The 22,095-nt window shown below is 44.9% G+C and overlaps 1 protein-coding gene across 8 annotated transcripts in view; it reads right to left on the bottom strand.

Annotated features, from left to right (window-relative positions):
* The window catches only part of KIAA1328 (KIAA1328 ortholog), a 285,325-nt gene that overhangs the window by 3,853 nt on the left and 259,377 nt on the right, over positions 1-22,095 (bottom strand). For 3 of the 8 annotated variants that reach the window (XM_073343412.1, XM_073343416.1, XM_073343418.1), the window contains one exon: positions 15,516-19,156. The exons of 1 other annotated variant lie outside the window; for it this stretch is intronic. In XM_073343412.1, coding sequence (XP_073199513.1) covers positions 18,943-19,156 — 214 coding nt within the window. In that variant the 3' untranslated portion in view covers positions 15,516-18,942. 4 more of the 8 variants (XR_012158833.1, XM_073343413.1, XM_073343414.1 and 1 more) reach the window with 4 other exon arrangements.

The following is a 22,095-nucleotide window of genomic DNA, read 5'->3' as shown; positions in this document are numbered from 1 at the left end:
GATAAATTAATTTATTTAAATGATGCACCCCATACCAAGAGGAAGTGGGGTAAGAAACCAGGAGTTCCTGGCCCTTGCTCTTGAAGACGTAGTCACTGCACCAATGACGGGGTGCCTTGTTTTCTAATAAAGACATGAGTATGGTTCTGAACAAGCTGATTTATTTCAGACACTTCTTCACGTACCTGTTTCAAACACCGTAGCTGCTTGTTGCATTTCCATCATCCCAGAGATATGGACTCCACTTAGGTAAGAGAAGGACATGATTTGAATTCTACCAGGTGTTTTGTCTTAATTCCATGACAATGACCTGTGAACTGGAGAGTGGTGGGTTTACAGGGTGGAGATTGAGTGCAGGATCAGAGATCAACAGCCAAGACCACAATCTATCTTGGCAATGAGGACAGCCTTTGATGGATTTGAACCTCACAGCATCCGTGTGAGGCAGGGAGGTATTAGCTCAATTTTACAGATGAAGAATGGAAGCAGAGAGAAAAGTGACTTGACCAAGGTCACACTGTCAGGCACTGGAGCATGGGCAGGCTGACCTAACGGTTAGAGCCAGGAACAAGAACTGGGAGTCAGGAGCAAGGGTCAGAACCAGAGTCAGAAACTGGACAAGGGCACAGGGCCGGAGCAGACTGGAGCCGGACAGGAGCAAGGCGAGGAATGAGGTAGGTAACAGAAGTGTGGTGTTTAGATGTTGCTTGTAATTATTAGAATTGGGAGCACTGGCTGGAGAGGTTTCCACTTTAAAAATTAAAGTCCTGTTGAAATTTGTTAGTACCTTGCTTGACTACTACAACAAGAAGAGATCACAGCCACGAGCATAAGTGTTGAGTTGCCAGTGAGTGACCTGCTGGTGTTGATGAGCTTAACCTAAGACCTTTTGACTCCTTGCAGCCAGATGGGCAGGCCAGCCAATCAGACGAATCTACTGCAGCCCAGCTGGGCTTGTTAACCAGACTGAGGCCTGAGCTGGCTAGCCCCAGGTTCAGCTGAGGGAAAGCAAGCCCACAGGGGCTCTGTGACTGAGCTGTAAATAGAATCCAGGTCTCCTGAGTCCCAGGCCAGAGCTGTAGCTACTAGGCCAAGCTTCCCACCCAAAAGCTAAACTTGAACTAAGTAATTGGTTTCTATTTTCTCATTTAAGCCTTGTTTCCACCCTTTTAACTCCCTCTTGTGTCACTTGGGAGGGAGGCTTCCCATTAGCCAAACCCCGCTCCAATGTTGGTTAACATGTCACAGGCCCAAGCAATGTTATTCCTAAGTACTGTAAATCTCTCACTATTATTCTCTGATTTGATATAGTGAGCTGTGTCATTCTGAAAGGAAATACATAACCATATATTAAAGAAATCATGGATCTCCTCATTCACGTTAAAACAAATTTATTACAATGTAAGAAACCCTGAATAGCATGAATTTATTATAATGATTTAAGGCTTCTAGCACTTGAGTTAAAAATGCCTCTCAATAAATAACTTTCCCTTAAAAACACAGCAAATTAATGTAGTTTACCGTTTTCAAAGGTATATAAATCCAAGAGGCTTAAATCAATACAGCGCCGGATCAGATTACCGTACCTCAGCCAGAACCTCGTATCAAAGCTCAACAGCATTGCAAAGAGTAGTAAAAAATAGATGACTCTGTTCCCCACCTATCTCTTCCTTCAACCACCCAAGGCTATGTCTGTTCTGTGAACGTCAGACTACCGTGAAATGGATGAAAAGCAGCCGTGGCCTTTGTACACAGGTATAATTAAAACAGAGCGGCTACTTTACCATCTGACACAGAAAAAGGGGATCTGATATTTCTCTGCCTTCTCTCTTTAACCCACACACTCTTCCATTGGCGGTGGTTTATTTTCAACTGTGATGTATTTTGAGTCAAGTGGGGAACAGGAACCAACCTGTCTCCAACTTTGCCATAGCATCCCGACTCTAAGAGTTCAGCGCTCCCATCCGAACACATTGGGGAATAGGGTGGTTTTGCCTGCAGTCAAGCTTAAAAAAAAAGTTCTTATGAGAAAAATATTAGAGACATTTAGGACACAAATGACATGTCAATTTCTCTCTCTCTCTTTCTATGATTCATTTTAACTCAGGGCTCCGCAACAAGAAGTGCCTATTGAATATTTGGTATTTAACAGATCGGGATTTTAAGTGATCCTCTGTGTGTGTGTGTATACACACATATATAAAAATCATCATATATATATATGCACGTATACAGAGGAATACACAGAAACATAGGAAGAAAGGATACACGAATGAGTGTGTGTGTGAGTGAGAGAGAGAGAGAGAGAGAGACGTGTGTATAAAACACCCGCACACCGGTTCTTGCTAGATCACTTTCAATTCCAACTCAGCATAAACCTTGGTTGTAGGGGCAAGGACTGCATTTCTCAGGGTTTGACCAGTTCCTAGCACAGGCATGCACCCCTCCAGGTTTTCATTTCCTCTGGGTTCGCTGATGCTGACCCCTGGCCGTGAGCTGGAGGCGGCCAGTTTCATGGACTGAGAAACACTGCCATAAACTCTTAGACACGCCACAGCTGTAGCGGTATTTAAAATGTCCTGTTCGCGTTACAGAGTGGAGTCTGCAGGAAGAGGAGAAAAGATCCAGGTATGGAGAAAAGTGCTAGGGTGTTTTCATAATGCCATTAATTGCTCCCTGCTACCTTCTCTCGGCCTTCTTTGGGAAGTGTTCACTCTTTATTGTGTGTATTGCAGTGGTGCCCATCGTCACGTCTAGAATCCTGAACTGTGTCAAGCTACTACTGGAAGTTGAACATGGGAGAGGAAGAATGGGCCTGTGGCTAAAGCCCACAGGTCTGGGAGTAAGAGAGCTGGGATTTCTTCCTGGCTTTGCCACAGATGTCCTAGGTCATCTTGGCCAAGTCACTTAGTCTCTGGAAACTCCAGTGGTGAGCAATGAGTTTGTGGTTATAAAAAATACCCACATGCGCTCTCTTCCTGCAGGACAGGAGGGATTTCAAGGCCAGTGGACTGTAGATGTGAAAAGCAGTGTCATTATTACTGTATGTCTGGGATCCAAGAGAACGTGAGCTGCAGGCGGTCAGCAGGAAAGAGACATTAAATCTTCCACCAGTCTGCATTCCAGGCATTGGCATCAATGGGATTGAAAGGGGCTTGAGTCAGCACAGAGCTTGGGCCAAGAACCATCCACCCAGCTCGCCAGCCACAAGGGGGCAGGACACCCACCTGGTCAGATTGCGTACTTTGGAAAGCCACCCCCTTTGCTCAGGTCAGAGCACACGGAATGGCATTACCGCTGCCCAAAGACTAAAGAGGCTCCTCCCGCATCTGTGTGACCGCACCCCAACCAAAGGAGCTCTTGTATGAAGCAGGGCCCACGTGGAATCTGTGAGGGACTGGCTCCCTGCACTTGCCAAGCTGTGCCCTGCTCCCACAGAGGATCTCAGTGCTCAAAAAAAAGGTTTTGGGTTTTTTTCTGTAATTTTACTGTCAAAGTGTCAATATTTGTCGTAACACAGACTGTTTAAAAAAGGTGGCATAGCAGCGACATTTTGACAGTGTCAATGCTGCCAGAGCACACCCACCTGAGCTTTTTAACTTGGGGGTTTAGTGCTGCTGAAGAACGCCAGATTGACAGCCCTTGCAAAGTCAAGTGCTCCTCCTCGCAGACTCTGAAATGTTATTAGAAACTGAGGAGGGTTTTAGGTCACCCAGTGCATCCCTGCACTGCACCTTTTAATTGTCTTACCCAGGCTATAAATATCTAACTCTTCGCATCTGGTTTCCTCATTATGTCAATTCCTGCAGCCCCTGATAATTTTTATTGCTCTTCACTGAAATCCCTCCAATCTGCCAGTAATGGTCTGGTAATGAGGTCATAGAATCATAGAATCATAGAATATCAGGGTTGGAAGGGACCTCAGAAGGTCATCTAGTCCAACCCCCTGCTCGAAGCAGGACCAATTCCCAGTTAAATCATCCCAGCCAGGGCTTTGTCAAGCCTGATCTTAAAAACCTCTAAGGAAGGAGATTCTACCACCTCCCTAGGTAACGCATTCCAGTGTTTCACCACCCTCTTAGTGAAAAAGTTTTTCCTAATATCCAATCTAAACCTCCCCCACTGCAACTTGAGACCATTACTCCTCGTTCTGTCATCTGCTACCATTGAGAACAGTCTAGAGCCATCCTCTTTGGAACCCCCTTTCAGGTAGTTGAAAGCAGCTATCAAATCCCCCCTCATTCTTCTCTTCTGCAGGCTAAACAATCCCAGCTCCCTCAGCCTCTCCTCATAACTCATGTGTTCCAGTCCCCTAATCATTTTTGTTGCCCTTCGCTGGACTCTCTCCAATTTATCCACATCCTTCTTGAAGTGTGGGGCCCAAAACTGGACACAGTACTCCAGATGAGGCCTCACCAATGTCGAATAGAGGGGAACAATCACGTCCCTCGATCTGCTCGCTATGCCCCTACTTATACATCCCAAAATGCCATTGGCCTTCTTGGCAACAAGGGCACACTGCTGACTCATATCCAGCTTCTCGTCCACTGTCACCCCTAGGTCCTTTTCTGCAGAACTGCTGCCTAGCCATTCGGTCCCTAGTCTGTAGCTGTGCATTGGGTTCTTCCGTCCTAAGTGCAGGACCCTGCACTTATCCTTATTGAACCTCATCAGATTTCTTTTGGCCCAATCCTCCAATTTGTCTAGGTCCTTCTGTATCCTATCCCTGCCCTCCAGCGTATCTACCACTCCTCCCAGTTTAGGTCCCCAAACTGCAGGCACAAGTGTAGATATGGTGGCATTAGATTCAGAGAGAGAGACAGTAACGTGCTGTTCTGGGAAGTTATTGCCTCTGCAGAAGCAGTCCAGAATTTTCCTGGCCAGTTTTTGCTGCTATAGTGCAACACAAACCCATGTTTAGCTTGCTGTCCACTCAGTCAACATTTCTGCGGCCTGAGTTTTTTCTTCCCATTATATATTTGCCTTTCAGGTTATTTTTCTTTCAGTGTCTCAGCACTTGACTGTCCCTCCCTCCCTCCCAATTTAATTTCATGTTCTCTTCTGCTCCATGTTTCTGCCGTTCACTAATTCTCTGTCCCGGTTATGTGCAATTGCTCCCAATATAGTGTGATCTGCAGATTTTATTTACATGCTTTTAATTCCCTCTTCCCAGGAAATTAAATTTTGATGTGAAGTTGCATGAGACTAGGGCTGGCAGAGAAATTAGAATTCAGTGTCTCAAAACATTTTGAGACTTCAACATTTGTTCTGCTGTGGAATGAAACTTAGACTTTTCAACTTTGTTTTGTGAAAGAACAGAGACCAACAGATCCTCTGCAGAAGATCCACTACCTTGGTGGTTAGAGAACTCATCTAGGGTGTGGGTGACCCAGGTTTGAGTTCCCACTCCATATCATGCCCCATTCCAGGTGACAGCCTGAAACCACCGGCAGTCACTCATTCCTTCTCTCAATTCTATCCTGGACCTGAGAAACCTTTTAATGAAAATGGATATATTTCCACAAAAAGTTTTGGTGTCGACATTTCCTAGCCAGCTCTACATAAGACCAATCTCCAGGTCCTAGAGAACCCCCAACCCAAATCAATCCATTACCAAATCATCACATTCTTTTTATGTCCTCACAGCAAGTCACCCACTCCACAGGAAAGTGGATCCAACCAAGAAACAGACTTTCCAAGTAAGATTTCATAATGATCTTTACATCTGGGTTCCCTTAATTCATTTGGTCAACCAGAACACACATAACACAGGCAAGGTTGATGCCAGCCTCTGCTATACACACAGCCTCACCAAAGAGCTTCCAGGCTACAACTGAGGAGTCCCTACTCTCTCAACCATATTGAGTTCAGTCTCCAAGGCCTAATTAAATGCCAGCTAGCACAGCCTTACCTCTGGAGTCACTAAAACCTGCACTGAAGATACACCGTCAAAATGAAGTGCGCCCTCTCATAAGGGTGGATTCGGTGACCTAACAGATGTGTCCTATTTAGAGGTTTTATGCTTCAACGTGTGGTTACAGAAATGACCTTGCGTTGTGGGATTCCACATGGACCCTGTTTCTGCCTCAGTTATGAAATTTGCTTAGTTTACAAGTCTATGGGCTGGAGCCTCCACAAACCCCAGTGCAGTCAATGAGAATGGCTAAGCACTGGACTGGGCCTCAGGGGATCTGGGGAAAACCACCTACCCTCTCTGGGCCTCAGCATCCTATCTGTAAAATGGGGATAAAAAAAAGTTACTAACCTGATCAGTAACTGTTATTCTTCGAGATGTGTTGCACGTGTCTCTGGAAACCACCTCGTCTGGAGAGGACGAGGATGAAGTTAAGACTGGGACTTAAACTTTTTCCACAGGCTGCTCCTCTGGTCCCTCAAGTGCCTCTTCTTGATTCTTGGTACCAGGCTCAGGACAGAACACTGAAGATGGGGCATCTTGGTGTGAGGACTCACCCTGCCTGGATGAGGCCACTAAGTAGGCACGATCAGAGAATGATCTAGAAGTTGGGGAGAAACCCTGGGGGTTCCAAAAGGGCCACTGATAAGGGGATGGATCCCAATGGCTTCCTGGCCACATTCCCATAGTAGATTCTGTGTGGAGTCACTATGGTACAAGGAGAGAGAGGGTCTATGTGGGGACTGGCAGGTCCTGCTCCAAGGTTGCAAGATAAAATTCCACCTCCAAGTCTGATGAAGAGGATTCCCTTTCCTCCGAGCATGGAGGGGCTGCTGCAGACAGCGTCAGGGGCCAGTGCCAAAAACCTGGCAACGGGTGGACAGTCACCATCATTGCTGTCTTCCCCTTGGACAGTGCTGATGGGCTGACTGAGCGGGAGGTAGGTGACTGGTGCAATACTGGATGTCGTACCACTGATGATGGATGGTTCATCAGCGCTGAGCGATCGGACTCCTGCATCACCAGTGATACCAGCACTGAGAGGCAGAGCAAATTCCTTGCCACTGCAATTGACTCCAAGGTAGTTAGCACCAAGATCGGATCCGTTGCATTGCCACCTCCGGCAGCGGAGCCCACCACCTGTGCCAACTTAGGCACTGATTTGGAGGAGGACAGCTTAGATTTGAGATGCACTGTACTCAACTCTCTCACCCCTCTTTCCAGGCTTCGTGGGTGGAGGTCTTCCCTGGTCAGAGCTCTTTGGAAGACTTATATTTCTCCCTAGAACAGATGGAGATCGGTGCTGGGACTGACAATGTTGGAAGTGAGCTTCCAACTGAGGCTGCAGCCCTCGGCACCGAGTTGGTCCAGGGCAGCTCTGAGGGGTGTCTGCATGCTACCTCCATCAGCGGGAACTTCAGCATAGACTCCCTGTCCCTTTTCATCCTAGGCTTGAATTCCTGGCAAATCTGGCACCAGTCTTTCATGTGTGCTTTAGCCAGACACTTAAGACAACTACTCTGGCGGGGAGGGAGGGTCGCTCACCAGCACAGGTTATGTAAGAAGCACATGGCTTGTAGCCCGGCAACTGGGCCTTGCCTTGGTGCTGGTGGCAGAACCTCAAAACGGGAAAAAACATAAAATCTATATATTTTTCAACAAAACAACTAAAACTTACGAATCAGAACTATTAAACTGCAACTATCTATATACACTGAGCTGGGAGATAAACTGTTCTGGCAACGAACAGGGACTCCAACCACTGTTGGGGGAGTAAGAAGGAAATGAGGGGGGCTGGAGTTGGCTCTGCCTTGTATACTGGCACTCATAAGCGGGCAGTAGCAGTGGGAGTCAAGCCCCCCACAGATGCTGGCTGTGCATTGGGCACGCAGACACCAAGAGAAGGATCCCCATGTGCAATGGCATTTGCTGTCTCCCATCCTCTCCGCCTTGTCTTTTTAGACAATAAGCTCTGTGGGGTAGGGACTGTCTCATTATCTGCAGGCTCAGCAGCCAGAACCATCGGGCCATGATCTCAGCTGGAAGCTGTAGGAGCTATGGTAATAAATAATGAATTATCGTACATGCCAAGCACTTCTGCCAACCAAGTGTTTTTGCTCAATTCTAGTAGAGCAAATTCGAGCTTGGATTTCACCAGCTAGCTGTATTCTGCCTCTGACATGACCATTTTCAGTGAGGATTCCACAGTTACGATTTAACAGACAATGTTGCTGCTGATGCATAAGGCAGACCAGACTCCAGTCCATCCCTCCATGGCTAAGAGAAATCATCATCATCATCAAAGCTTTATTGGCACAGTGAGTGGATATGACTCAAAAAACCGCACAGGGAGCAGCTACGTGGACTGAGACAGGTTCCTGAGCAGAGCCACCTCATTAGAGTGGAAGCTTTCGTGAGCTACACCTTACTTCATCGGATGCATACTGTGGAAAATACAGAAGATGTTTTTATACACACAGACCATGAAAAAATGGGTGTTTATCACTACAAAAGGTTTTCTCTCCCCCCACCCAACTCTCCTGCTGGTAATAGCTTATCTAAAGCAATCACTCTCCTTACAATGTGTATGATAATCAAGGTGGGCCATTTCCAGCACAAATCCAGGGTTTAACAAGAATGTCTGAGGAACAGTGGGGGGGGGGGAAATAAACAAAGGGAAATAGGTTACTTTTTATAATGAATCAACCATTCCCAGTCTCTATTCAAGCCTAAGTTAATTGTATCCAATTTGCAAATTAATTCCAATTCAGCAGTCTCTCGTTGGAGTCTGTTTTCGAAGTTTTTTTGTTGAAGGATAGTCACTTTGAGATCAGAAATCGAGTGACCAGAGAGATTGAAGTGTTCTCCGACTGGTTTTTGAATGTTATAATTCTTGACATCTGATTTGTGTCCATTTATTCTTTTACGTAGAGACTGTCCAGTTTGTCCAATGGACATGGCAGAGGGGCATTGCTGGCACATGATGGCATATATCACATTGGTAGATGTGCAGGTGAACGAGCCTCTGATAGTGTGGCTGATGTTATTAGGCCGTGATGGTGTCCCCTGAATAGATATGTGGGCACAGTTGGCAACGGGCTTTGTTGCAAGGATAGGTTCCTGGGTTAGTGGTTCTGTTGTGTGGTATGTGGTTGCTTGTGAGTATTCGCTTCAGGTTGGGGGGCTGTCTGTAGGCAAGGACTGGCCTGTCTCCCAAGATTTGTGAGAGTGATGGGTCATCCTTCAGGATAGGTTGTAGATCCTTGATAATGCGTTGGAGGGGTTTTAGTTGGGGGCTGAAAGTGACAGCTAGTGGCGTTCTGTTATTTTCTTTGTTAGGCCTGTCCTGTGAGCTGTAGCTCACGAAAGCTTATGCTCAAATAAATTGGTTAGTCTCTAAGGTGCCACAAGTACTCCTTTTCTTTTTGCGAATACAGACTAACACGGCTGTTACTCTGAAACCTCTCATTAGAGTGGGTTTCCATGCTTCTGCTGGCTTAGATCACCTCATTAAATGTTCTGTGTTGTCTCTGTGGTGTGCGGGTATGTACATTTCTAAATCATATGCTAAGTAGAGCACAAACAATTTCATGAATTCCGTAATGGGACCAAAAGGAAGTTTATAACTAGCCAGGCTGCACTCACTTCCTCAGACTGCAAATTAAAAGCTAAATATTGAGGTTGTATTTTAGACAGGTGGTTCTACAAAGCTTTTAGATGTCTAGCCACAGCTCTGACATTTTTCTTTCAGGTGGTAGAGTCTCAAACATCTTGGAGCCCTCTTCTCCGCTTATCACTACTGAGAACTCCACCTGGTCTCCATCAGTATCATAGACTCATAGATATTAAGGTCAGAAGGGACAATTATGATCATCTAGTCTGACATCCTGCACAATGCAGGCCACCGAATCTCACCCACCCACTCCTGCAATAAACCTCTCACCTACGTCTGAGCTATTGAAGTCCTCAAATCATGGTTTAAAGACTTCAAGACACCTTGGCCTATAAGAACCAAACCTTCTCACTTTCTTGTCCTTAGCCTCTTCATTAAGTTTTAACTCCTCACCCTCGTTCTCAGGGCTGGCATAACTCAACCCCCACCTATACCTCTCTCTGATCCTTCCTTGTGCTCCTCTGTCTTCTTCCCTAATAGCTCTCACAGGTTCCTTCTCCTGCCCTTGAGTTCTCACCTTCGTTTCTGCTGTCCTAGACACAGGGAATGGGTTTCCTTCTTCTTATCCCTTCCAATCAGTTCCTTTTTAAAAACCAATGGTGCAGGGAAGACTCTCCTGGATCCTGACGATCTGAAAACGTCTCTGCTCTTCTGAGGCTCAAACCCTTGCCCTGAACAGTGCATTTCTCTCCTAATTCCGTTTAAGCTCTCTGGGGTAAAGACCCTAGCTGCCAAATGGTTGTGTGTGTGTCATGGCTAGGGAACGAGCAGGGGTTAGCGTAGGACATGGGCTGAAGGCCCACTGACCTGGAGCTAATTATCTGGAATCAGGCTGTATTGGAATGGCAGATCAGAACTGAGAGACAAACCAGAGGGCACAGTGTGACATTGCCCAGGGCACAATTTGGACTGGTGAACAGCTGTGTTCCCTCAGTTCTGGCACTTTGGGTGCCTTCTACACTGCTTCGCTGTGAGAGCAACCACTCCTGGTCTGCTCACACACAGCCTCCAGCATGTAAATTACTCCTAGCTATCCTGTAGGAGTGCTATGGCCAGCCACTCTTGGATTACACAGCAGAGCAATACCAGCAAATTCCCAGTCCAAGATTTCCCCCCAGAAATGTGCATCTTGTACTATCCAGCCCTGTGTTGGACAACGCAAGCTCATCTACAGACTGTCATTTTATAAACAGAAAATGATTTGCACAAATCCTGTTATCACAAGTGGAGTTTCCCAAACATTTCAGTCCAAGCACACTGTTTTAGATCAAACAATAACACGTTTATTAACTACAGATAGATTTTAAGTGATTACAAGCAATGAGGCATAACAGTCAAAATTGATTACAAATAAATAAAAAGTAAAACATAACTAACACCCAACTTAACAAGCTAAGCGATTGCAAAGAACAAGTCTCTCCCCCCACACGTTTTAGCAGTCTGACTGGCTGAATTCCTTTCTGCCAGGATCCCTCCCCAGTATAAATGATGTTTCCTTTGTCCTTCAAGTGTTGCTGATGCCGTGAGTAGAGATGAAAGGAGAGATCTTTTAGGGGCTTCTGTTCCCTTTTCTTATAGTTTTCTTTTTTCTTTAAAAACCATGTCTAGCTGAGGTTCTGGAGACAGAAGGTCCAGGGGGACAGGAACCTCCAGCTGTTTCTTTGCCAAAATTTAGATTTCTTGCTCACACCCTTTTTCCTGCTGAAGAATTGCCACTTAACCACCTGACCATAACCAGGTGATGGTCCATTTGATTTTCCTGACACCTGGCTCAGGCAACAGGTTCCCCTTTGTCTTTGAGGAACTGGTTTGTATCTGCTTTTTTAAACTTGGAAATGTCTCAGTAATGTTATACAGGAGAATCTTATAACTTTCCATACAATGTTGCCACATATATTTTACCAGGACAATAACGATGAGCAAATTATGAGTTTTCAAATGATACCTCACAAAGTATACTTTGTACAAAATTTATCACAGTCTTGTAAAAGGAGTGAACATAGGAGTACAGACTGTCATACAAGGATCAAGAGTTAGTTATCAAAAGTCAGGCCATGTCAGGATACCAGGAGGTCAGGCTTGGGTGATGGAACCAGAGGACAGGAAACAGTTACCAAGGTTCAGGCCAAGTGAGGATGCCAGGAGGGCAGGATTAGAAGGAACCTGACCAGTGGTCCATGGCAGGGTGAAGCCTGGTTGTACAGACAACTTCCTGTTTCCTCCTCTGGCTTAAATTGGGGGTATGACCCAATAAGGAGCCTTGGAGCGCTCCCAGAGTGCAGGGATAGGTGTTCTGCCCTGAGTTGGGCTTTATGGACCTCAGTCCCAGCTGGTGTCTGTGAGCTATTGGGTGCAGGATAGGAGTGTGATGGTGCCCAGGACCACCACGGATCCAGGTTCAAGATACATGGGGCCTAACAGTGTGCTGCAAACTGAGCGATTAAGACTAATATCTTCCAAGGGGGGTCAAAGGGAATTAGGCACTTAATTCCCATAGATTCTTTTGCAAACCCCAGCCTACAGGACCTCTTAGGTCCTACGCAGCCCATCCCCACTCCTCCAACCCCTGGGGCAGTGCAGAATCAGTCCAGATAGATCTTCTCTAATACTTTATCTGACCTAGTTTTAAGTAGGCCATATGATGGGGCTTGAAGCAGTTCCTAACAGTGAAGCAGCAGTGGACTGTATAACAGTGTCCGTTACCACCTCACTGTTAGAAACTGCTTGAAGCCCCATCATATGACATACCCCCAGTCTCCATGCTAAATGCTGCTCCCTTAAACTGCCTGTATCAAATTATGAATTCTATGTTGTGCTATGCCTGGGAATATCAGCACTGTGATAGCACGCGTCTGGACTTGGCCTAGGGCAGCCTATTGTGCTGCATTACAGACAGCTGCCCTGCCAGAGTACATCTGGGGGCCATTGACTTTGAATGATCCTGAGGTGCCCCTGGGTCAAGCTCTGAGTGTCCCTGGGCCGTCCCATGGGTCAAGCTCACGCCTTCTTATGAGCCCGTAGTTTGTCAGCGTTTCAGGTCGGGCAGGGTTCATCCTCCATGTCCTTTTTACATGAGGCAATGGTCATCCCCCTGCAAAGACCTCAGGACTCTGAGTTAAGTTACTACGGTTAAGAAAATCCTTTTGTTGAGCCTGTGTTTCTTGCTATCCTACCACATTGTCCCCAAAGGAGTTAAACTAGGAGCCCAGGGGGGACACTGTGTAGGCGGAGCTGTGAGGAGAGCGTACGTAAACAACTGTGAGGCTGCGAGGGTCTCAGACACTGTTTTCAGGTCTAAGTTGGCTGGATGGTAAAGTCCCACATCCCAAGGAAGAGCTCAGGCGAGAGGTCTGAGCCCAGCAGTGTTCTCTAGAGTCTCAGAGCTAGAAACAGTGAGTAGACTTTGCCCAGACCCAACTAGGTTGGAAGCACGTAGGACCACAGGCTGGGTCCACTCGCAACAGAATGGTGACCGTGCTGTGGGATTGTGGGCCAATTTCATGCCACTCTAAATAATTCCTCTCCCTCCTTGATATTCATGCCCTTCTATTAACTACAGGCATACCTTCTTTCTGCGTTTTTTCTCTCCAGCAGCTCCTCATGCTTGGGAGGAGTGCCCCGTAAACATCTGTAAAATTAATTCATCATCCTTCCTCAAAGCCCTCTAAACTCTACTTTTCCATAATGCCCACAGAAAACTTGCCAATGGTTAGGCTGTTGATGTGATGAGACCGCTGCCTGGTATGCAGACCAATATTGTCTCATTGTTCCGTTGCACTCCCCCATCAGTCGTCTGTATCCATTTGTCTCCTCTTGTCCTAGACACAGATTGTGAGCTCTTTGGGACAGCATCTGTCTTGTTGTTCCGTGTTTGTACGGCACCAAGCACAATGGGGTCCTGGACTGGGACTCCTAGGCACGATGGTGATACAAATTAATAATAATTAGTTGGACGCTATTGAGTAGAGGAGAAAGAATACAGCAGTATACTTGGTTTCTGTTCTCTCAATCAAAGGAAATGCCTATTTATGGCCCATGATCTCAATATGATCCATAGCTAACTTCACCAGAAGGGATGGCATTGCTGTCCAAGTATCAGGTTTAAAATACCTAGATCCCCACCGGAGCCATGGGTTCAAAAGATGGGAGATACAGCTTTGCTGCTACTCCTTCTGAAGAAGACACATTGAGCTCCATGCAGTAAACCATGTGAGACTTCTTCAGGATAAGACCTTAAAAAGTATCTCATCTATGTGGATATTAAAAACTTCATGGCGCTTTCCACAAGATCACGGGATTGCCCTGATATTCATAGCCAACATTTCCCCTCCTGTCACTGTTGTACAGAGCCAATTATTGCTAAGTTGCTGATCTACACCCCAGAAGTGGTTGTATTTTAGTCCTGCTGTGTGTGCTCCGCTTGTCAAGCCTGTCAGGATGCTATGGGAATTATCTACTCCTAGATGTATTTCTAAAAGCTCCCAGCACTATTATCTTGGTGCATTTTTGTAGCTTATTTAACAGCCTCCCCAAATTTACATCAATACTCTCCTCCCATCTGATATCATTGTCTTGGGGGGATGCTAGCCCCTACTAGTATGTGGGATGGGGCAGAGGGACAGTCAGCCAAGAGCCACTTGCTAGAGGGGATCCAACAGAGTCGGGAAAAAGCCTAAATAGCCTTGCATTGCAACCTGCCAGGATCAGGTTCCAACAGATCAGGGAGGGACATCCATAGCTAAGAGCTATCTACTGAAACCACAACTGTCAAACACTTTGTGCTCATACCTGAGGACTGTAAAGCAGTGTCCTCAGAAGTTAGTACGTTATAAGGGAAGAGGGCTTGCCAAGACAGCTAAATCATATACCATTTAGGGTTGTGTAAATACTGACCAACAGCTGGAGGTTGTCTTGTAAGAGGATAGGGAATTTTTATTGTAGGTCAGAGTATTCTGTGTGAAGTGCTCTCATGGGTCCTTCCTACTTAGACGGCTGACCAACAATTTCTGCATAGCTGCACTTCCTGGGCAGCCCAAGGTAGAGCATACAGTCTTCTTTCCTTGAAGTGACAAAGGCATGGACTGCCTTTGCAACACAGAGGACAGGATGCAACAGATAGGCCAGCTGACGACGTTTCTGGCCACTGGTCCTCTCTGGGACTGTAGAAGCAGAGATGAGCCTAGCAGGACCCAGAGATCGAGTGACAACTGACAATCCATAAACAAAGCTCTTTGATTGAGGGCATTTTCACTGCCCCCTGCCAGTAAGCATCACCTCCACCTTCCTTGGTGTAACACACTGGCTCTGCATGTTGTGTCCCACCTCTAATGGCTGGCCCATATGTCGGATAAATCTTATGCTACTATCAGCTAATGGAGTTATTCTTTAGCTCTAGTGCCAGAGGGCTGTGAATTTGGAGATGAAGGTCCCAAATTCAATCCCATGACAGAGGCTTTATGCTTGGGTAAGCCTAAACCAGCTATTTTATAGGTACCTAACCTCACTACATAGTAGGACAGCAGGAAGACAATGGCATCAGGGCTTGCTGAGGAGAGACAGAGCTAGGTTATCAGCATACTGCCAACATTTCAATCCACAGCCTTCCCCCAGTGATGTCACAAACACATTGAAGAGGGTGCCCCTGTGGGACAATACAAAAACAAGAGCTCTTGGGGAAGAACTGTGGGGCACTTTATCCTTTTCTGGAATCTCTGAAAGAAAAAGTGAACCAAGCTCCCCTACTGCGACTTGCCCACGCTTTTAGGTCCCGCAGATAAGTAGACAGCACCTCATCATTAATGGTGTTGATGGTGACCAAAATATCTAACAATGGAGAGTCCTGTCTCTCTATAAGGGTCTATTGCTATACCCATGCTGGACAAAACAAAGGAAAAGATAATGCAATAAATGAAGCTCTGAAAGAGAAAATGAAAAAAAAAAAGCAGATAATTTATTAAATTAAGACCTCACACAGATATATAAATATATGCTTGGGTTTAGGACAGGATTCACCAGGTAGAACCAGAGGGGCTAGGAAGTAGAAAGAATGCATGATTGTTTACAGATCCTCTGTTTGTGCAAGAGAGATGACCACATAAACACAGCAGGTGTTGGAAATACAAGCCATTCAGGTAGAAACACAAAGTCAAGGCATGGAGAGTAACCTTAGTAGGAGATGTGTTACCTCACAAGCTTCCTGTAAGACACAGCCTTATGTGATGTTGAAGCATATTATCTGGGAGACTCTGGACAAAATCTAGGACTGGAGTATTTCCCCAGTGGGGGCTAATATAGGAGTTTAAACTTAAAAGGACACTGTCATGTGATTGCTTTTGCTAGTTTAATTTTTGCATTTCCTCTATTGTTTTCGCAAATGGAAAATAATTCCCCTCTCCATCCCAACTACTGATTTTGTCCTTTTCTATTTGACAACAATTGATTTTCTTCCAAGGCTATAAATGTTTTAATAACTTTAATTTTGTAGTGCCTTGTGGCAAAATATATTTGCTTGCATTGACTGCTAACCACTAGTCCTAGTCTACTGCTGATAACTACAGCAATAGAGCTGACTGGAGAAGGTTTGTTTTTATAGGATCTATCAAATTAATAGCAATTAGTAGCCTCTCCTGGTTCATGTTTATGGGATAATTAGAATGTGGAGATCTTTCCTAACAAGATAATTTAAAACCTCTTCATTTCAGAATTCTTTGCTGCAACATGCAAAACATGCTTCACGTATAGCTCCTACGGATGAAGAGATGGTCATGTTTGAGGCCCAAAACCTTGACAATGTCCATTTAGAGTACAATTATTACCAAAATACAGATTCAAGACAAAAACACCATCAGAGTTAAAATAATTAACGGACAAAAAGGATAATTAAAAATCAGAGCGTGGCTAAATATTGGCACCCATGAAGCACTGAAGAGCATAATACTCCCATGCAGAGTTCCAGAATGTGTATGCAAAGGCACCTTTCAAATGTTATTTTTGCTGTTTTAAAATCTGTTAGTGTTTGTTAAAAATGGCAATTACAGTTACAGTCAATCTGGAGAAGAACAGAAATTGAAGGTGTCTGGTCTAGACCTAGACCAGAAACTGAAGGCTCGCATTTGGTCTAGACCCAGAGAAGCCTTTAAAAAAAATCCAAACCCATGTCCTGTTGTCTATTCCCTCCTGGTTTCCTCCAAATACCAGCTGCCTCTCCTGAATTTTTCCCTTTCTTTCTAACGCCAAAGCAAACTATGTTAAACTTGATCCCCTGTGCCCAAGGAGCAGAAACATAAAGGGTGGTGGAGAGAGACTCCCCCAGCCAGTCCGGTGATGGGTCACTTGCCAGGTCTGCGGGCCCTTAGGACAGAATACTCTAGACAAAGCTTGTCCCCCAGTGGATTCAAGGAGCAGATACATGTCATGGCAGGATACTGTTAGAGACCATAACTCTCCACAGGAAGGGCTGGAGAGAAACAGATGTCTATGGGGACAGTTTCTCACCAGGCTCACCGGTGCAGGAAAACTGCTCTTATCTCTTCTGTCCTTGTACTTTTCCAACCAGCTTTTAAAATTCAGCTGTGATGCAATAAAAGGACATCAATTAATTTGTAAACAACATTAGATCAGAAAAAATGGTCTGGAATAATGTAGGCTGTGGTATTTCCCCCTCCAGCACCCTGTTTAGCTCCTCACTATAGGAGGCCTGTGCTGCTGTTGGCCTTCACAGCATTCCCTCTGCCCCAGGACACTGCAAAAGCTAACCTGCTGCCATCCAGCCTAGGTAGTTTAACAGTTGGGGCTCCTCAAGAGAAGGGATGCCCACCCCATAATTCCCAGAAATGCCTTTAAAAATAATCAGTTACAAGGTTTCAACTCCTCAAATCTCGGTCTCAATCAATACCCGTTCCATACACTGTATGGTGTGCACGTGCGAGCCAGAGAAATAGCTTAGGCCTCATCGCCAAGCCTTGCCAGCTCCGCTGAGGGACAGGGTGGTACTGGTACATGCACAAGTCCATGGGAGGCAGACAACAGCAGTGCATCAGGGACAAGTCCAGGGGCTCACCACCATGGAGGTATGGAGCAGGAGCCTGGAGGACCAGTCACAAAAGACTGAAAAAGCAGTACTGGTCTATATACCAGTGGTTGGAAACAAACAGCCTAGAACTTGTCTGTACTGCTGTGATTCTGACTTTCTCTAGCTGCACTTTTATTGCGTGAAAGGAATGTTTTAGCTTCATATTTCTAGGAACACATGCCAGTGGCTACAATGTTCCAATAAAATATGAACACTGCATCGTGCAGAAAATGTCCATTCATCCTGTAATCTGCAGTCATTTTTACCAATTCTGCACATTTCTTTACATAACCAAGTGCATGAAGTAGATGGGAGTGCGTTTAAATAAACTGAAATAGATAGAGCATTAATAATTAAAGCCGGCAGGGAAACGTGCATTACGAGCTGCTATGAGAAATAATTATGGATTTATCTTATTTACAATGGAATCTGGAAATGGTATCAAAATAGTGCAAGTTAGTGAAAATGCCTTAAGACTGTTCTTACTCTATAACTCCTATATCTCTCATTTTGAAGAGCACATCAAATACGGTTTGGACCTGTACATTTCCTGGTTGTATGAGATATTTAAGGAGTTGGCAATAGGGTTCCCAGCATATACACTATGTCAAATAGTACTGATTTAAGGAAGACTATTTTCAAACAGATGCACAGTGCATTAACCCTGCAACATCCATTAATGTTATTAGACATTATACAGCTGAGCTGAGTATATGCTCCCTAAAATCTCAGCACAGTAAATATCAGAATGCCGAAGGCAATGGTAGATCACAGAATCATTGGAAATAATATTCAAGTGCTTGTACCTTTGTAACATTGTTAGGTTTTAAACAGGCTGCTTTTTAATTAGAAATAATCTAATTGAAATGCAGTGGTTCTTGTGTGTTCTGCAGCTCTTGCAAACTGCTTTATCGCTAAAAAAATCGATAATGAAATATACTTCTCATATGAGGGCTGGCTAAGCTATGGCTTCAATCGACTCCAAAATGTTGTGGATTTAATTATATTTCAGAATAATTGCTTGGCACAAGAAAAGTTTGCTCAAAATTTACTAACACCTTCTGATTGGACTGTCCAAAAAAAAACAAAAACGTTGTTCTCACAGCATGATTACTAAATTCTAAGTGAAAGAGGAAGCTACTGTACTAACTCCTTGGCGAGGAGGGAGACAATCACTTGTCAACCAAATAATTTAAAAGTGATACTGCAATAAACAAATCCAGAGCAGAAACAGGAACAAGGTCCTAAAAATCCTACAGAGGGGCTGCAGAGTAATGAACCTCGTCAAATGAAGAAAATATCCTCCAGGATCCGGCTCTCCTCAAGCTCCTCCGCTTCGTTTCGGGTGCCACGAGGGGCTTGGCACCATGCAGGTTTTCTGGGGCTCCCATTCCGAGGGGCATGGGGTTTCTTCCAGTCGTAAGACTCTCCATAGTGGTGTCCCGGGGCAGCGACTGGACTCATTGCTTCAACCAACTCAATGAGGGAGGCCTCATATCTGGAGGAAAACACCATGAAAATGCAGACCTATTAAACACCACGGCATCAAACACAATTTGGAAGGAACATTCCTAACTCCGTCATCCTGACTAGAGCGAAACCTGTGTAACGATCGTGACAGAAGGGATCACGGCATTGCCACTGTAGCTAAGGTGAGCTCCAATGTGGAGGCAGTAAAGGAGAGGCAAAGCTTTAGTGGCCACTTTATTTTGCAAGTACAGTACTTTCTTTTAATTTGTTAGTCTCGCCAGGTTTCCTATTGAATTGGACAGCGCCTCATTTACAGCTCAGAGATTCAGGAGAGAACTCCTCACAGGCATGACAGTTCAACAAGTGACTCAAACATGCTGCACTTGCCTGAATAGGCTCTGCCCTTGATTTAGGTTCCTAGGGATTTGAAAACAGCAGGCATCTTTATCCTTCGTGATACAAAACACACGTGCTTCTTATAAATCTCTATGCAATATATGAAATCTATGTGTAACTGAAGGACTATAATCCAGACAAAGTAACACAAAATCAACAGTTCAGGCATCAAGACAGAAGGCAAAGATGCTAAACATTACTCAAGCTGTCCTTTAAGTGTTCAGTACAGATGTGGAGGAGGTTACAAGCCTACACATGCAGTAACATTGTACACAGAGTACTAGCAATTACTCTAGACCAGTGGTTCTTAACCTTTACTGCAGCCTGCACCCCTTTGGTTCTCAAAATATGTTCTCGCACCCCTTATCAAAAATCGTTGAACTAGGTCAGTTCTTTAAACCTAGATATATTTTTTGTTTGTATATTACAGTGATCGCTAAAAAAATGTATAATGTTAATAAATACATAGGTTTGATGAAACAAAGTAGCTGTACTTATGTGCCTGTGTTTGTGTTTTCTATGATTTACCTTCTCAGAACATCTGGCATGTCTCACACCTGCAGAAAGGGCATCTTGCCCCGCCCAGGGGGTGCGTGCACCCCAGGTTAAGAACGACGGCTCTAGACAGAGCCTTCCGATTAATATTCACACAGGATCAGACCTGATCTACATGCCAGTGCAGGACAATATATTTTCTACTCTTATTGTGTGTCCAGTTTCAAATGTTTCAAGCAATACAGCTTCTAACACTTCCCATGGGAGGCCATTCCCCAGTTTAGGAAATCTCTCTGAGGAAGTTTGCCTGATTTCCTGCCTAAGCATCCCTCTCCCTCAGTTCCATCTAGTTATGGTTCCCTATTCCAGCCTAAGTAATACCTTTCCCCCCTGGTGTTTACACTATTCAAATAGTGATGCATACAATTACAAATAATAAATTCCCCTTTCAGGCACTCAGAGCACTTCACAAAGGTAAGACATTAGATGGGCCCAGTGTATTTCATACTTGTGGAATTTGCCACAGGATTCACCCCTTGCTCTTGAACTGCGACCCTGAGCCTAACCTTGATTCCTTCTAAATTATGTTTCTCATCATTAGGACGGGGGGGGGAGGGAGGGGGGAGAAATCCCTTAAAATATAAATCTAGCGTAATCAAACAATGATGCCTTCCAGAGCATGCAACTAGTCTGAAACAACAGTGCCGTAAGGTACGAAGTGTCTCTGTCCTCAATGGAGTGTCAACTCTAAAAACTAAGGGAGAGAATTTACACGTCAACAGCTAGGTATTTCACCACTGATCATTTTAGCAGAAATAGCCCCGACATGCTTGTGCTCACTCATCTCCCATGCCATGCCAGTGGTCAGAACCTCCAGCTGTCCACCACCACCGTCTACAATGTGCACAAAGGCCTCTTGCATGCTGAAGACTGAAAATGTGGGAAGAGAGCACACAATAAATGGAATTTAATATCCAAACAAACAACACGGATACTATGGCACTGGGTTGCATTATTCGTCACTGTATTTGATCCAATATTAACATCCACTTTCAAATATAAATGAAGCTACTGCAAGCTCTTCCAGTCTGCTCCAGAAACCTAGGGGCCTTGCTGCAGAATTAGGTCCCTCTTGCAACATACCACATGGGGAATTTTACAGATGGGACCCTGAGGCATAGATAAGCTAAGTGACCTGCCCAAGTTCATCAAATACAGTAGTAGCATGTCAGAGGTCTCCTGACTAGGTCTCCCTGCTCTAAACCACAAGACTATGCTGCCTAACCTAACCTCAGTTACTTCTCAGCCAAGTTGTAACTGTGCACAGGGTACACCAAGCGACTGTCAAAGAGTTAACCTTTACCCAATTACCCCCACAGTGGTATCTGAGATATCAAAGTGCTTGTTTAACCCGAGGAATTAATTGGAGTCACCATGGCCAATTGTGGATTCTAATGACAACCACTGTAGTTCTTTCAAACTTTTGTTGCGCTGGTAAGTCAATTCTTTCAGCTCCTTCAATCGTTATTGTTCCCTCCAATTTGCTGTCCACTATCACTCCTAGGTCAATCTGGCTCACCACTACTGCATTGCAACTCCATTATTCCCTCTAACTGAGATTACATTCTTTCCCCCTAGATGTACTAGCTTGCATTTTTTGTGAATTTCCTGTCTGCGTTTGCAGCCTTTCCAGGTCCCTTTGTAGTTTGTCTGTTCAAATCAGCCAACAGAGCCACAGATAAGCAGTTCAAATAAAATAAACAAGACAGAATTCTATTGAACTTGACCATTTGAATGGCTAATCCTTCTCTACGATGACATATAATAAGTATCTTGGCCAAGACTTTCAGAAGTTAATGATGATTTTGAGTGTCCAACTTGAGAGGCTTTAAAGGGGGCTTGATTTTCTCTAAGTGCTGAGCATCAGCCCTCTGAAAATTGAACCCCTCTGAGGCATCTCAAGACGAATACCCAAACTCCCATCTTAAAAGCTGGTCCCACAACTTTACAGAGATGAGCTTTTCACATGTGGAATGCTTGGATCAGACACATACATATACAATCCCTGCACCAAAA

The sequence above is a fragment of the Lepidochelys kempii genome, chromosome 5 (assembly GCF_965140265.1).
Source record: "Lepidochelys kempii isolate rLepKem1 chromosome 5, rLepKem1.hap2, whole genome shotgun sequence".
In the NCBI taxonomy this organism is placed as follows: Eukaryota; Metazoa; Chordata; order Testudines; family Cheloniidae; genus Lepidochelys; species Lepidochelys kempii.
This window is presented reverse-complemented; position numbering and strand designations above follow the sequence as displayed.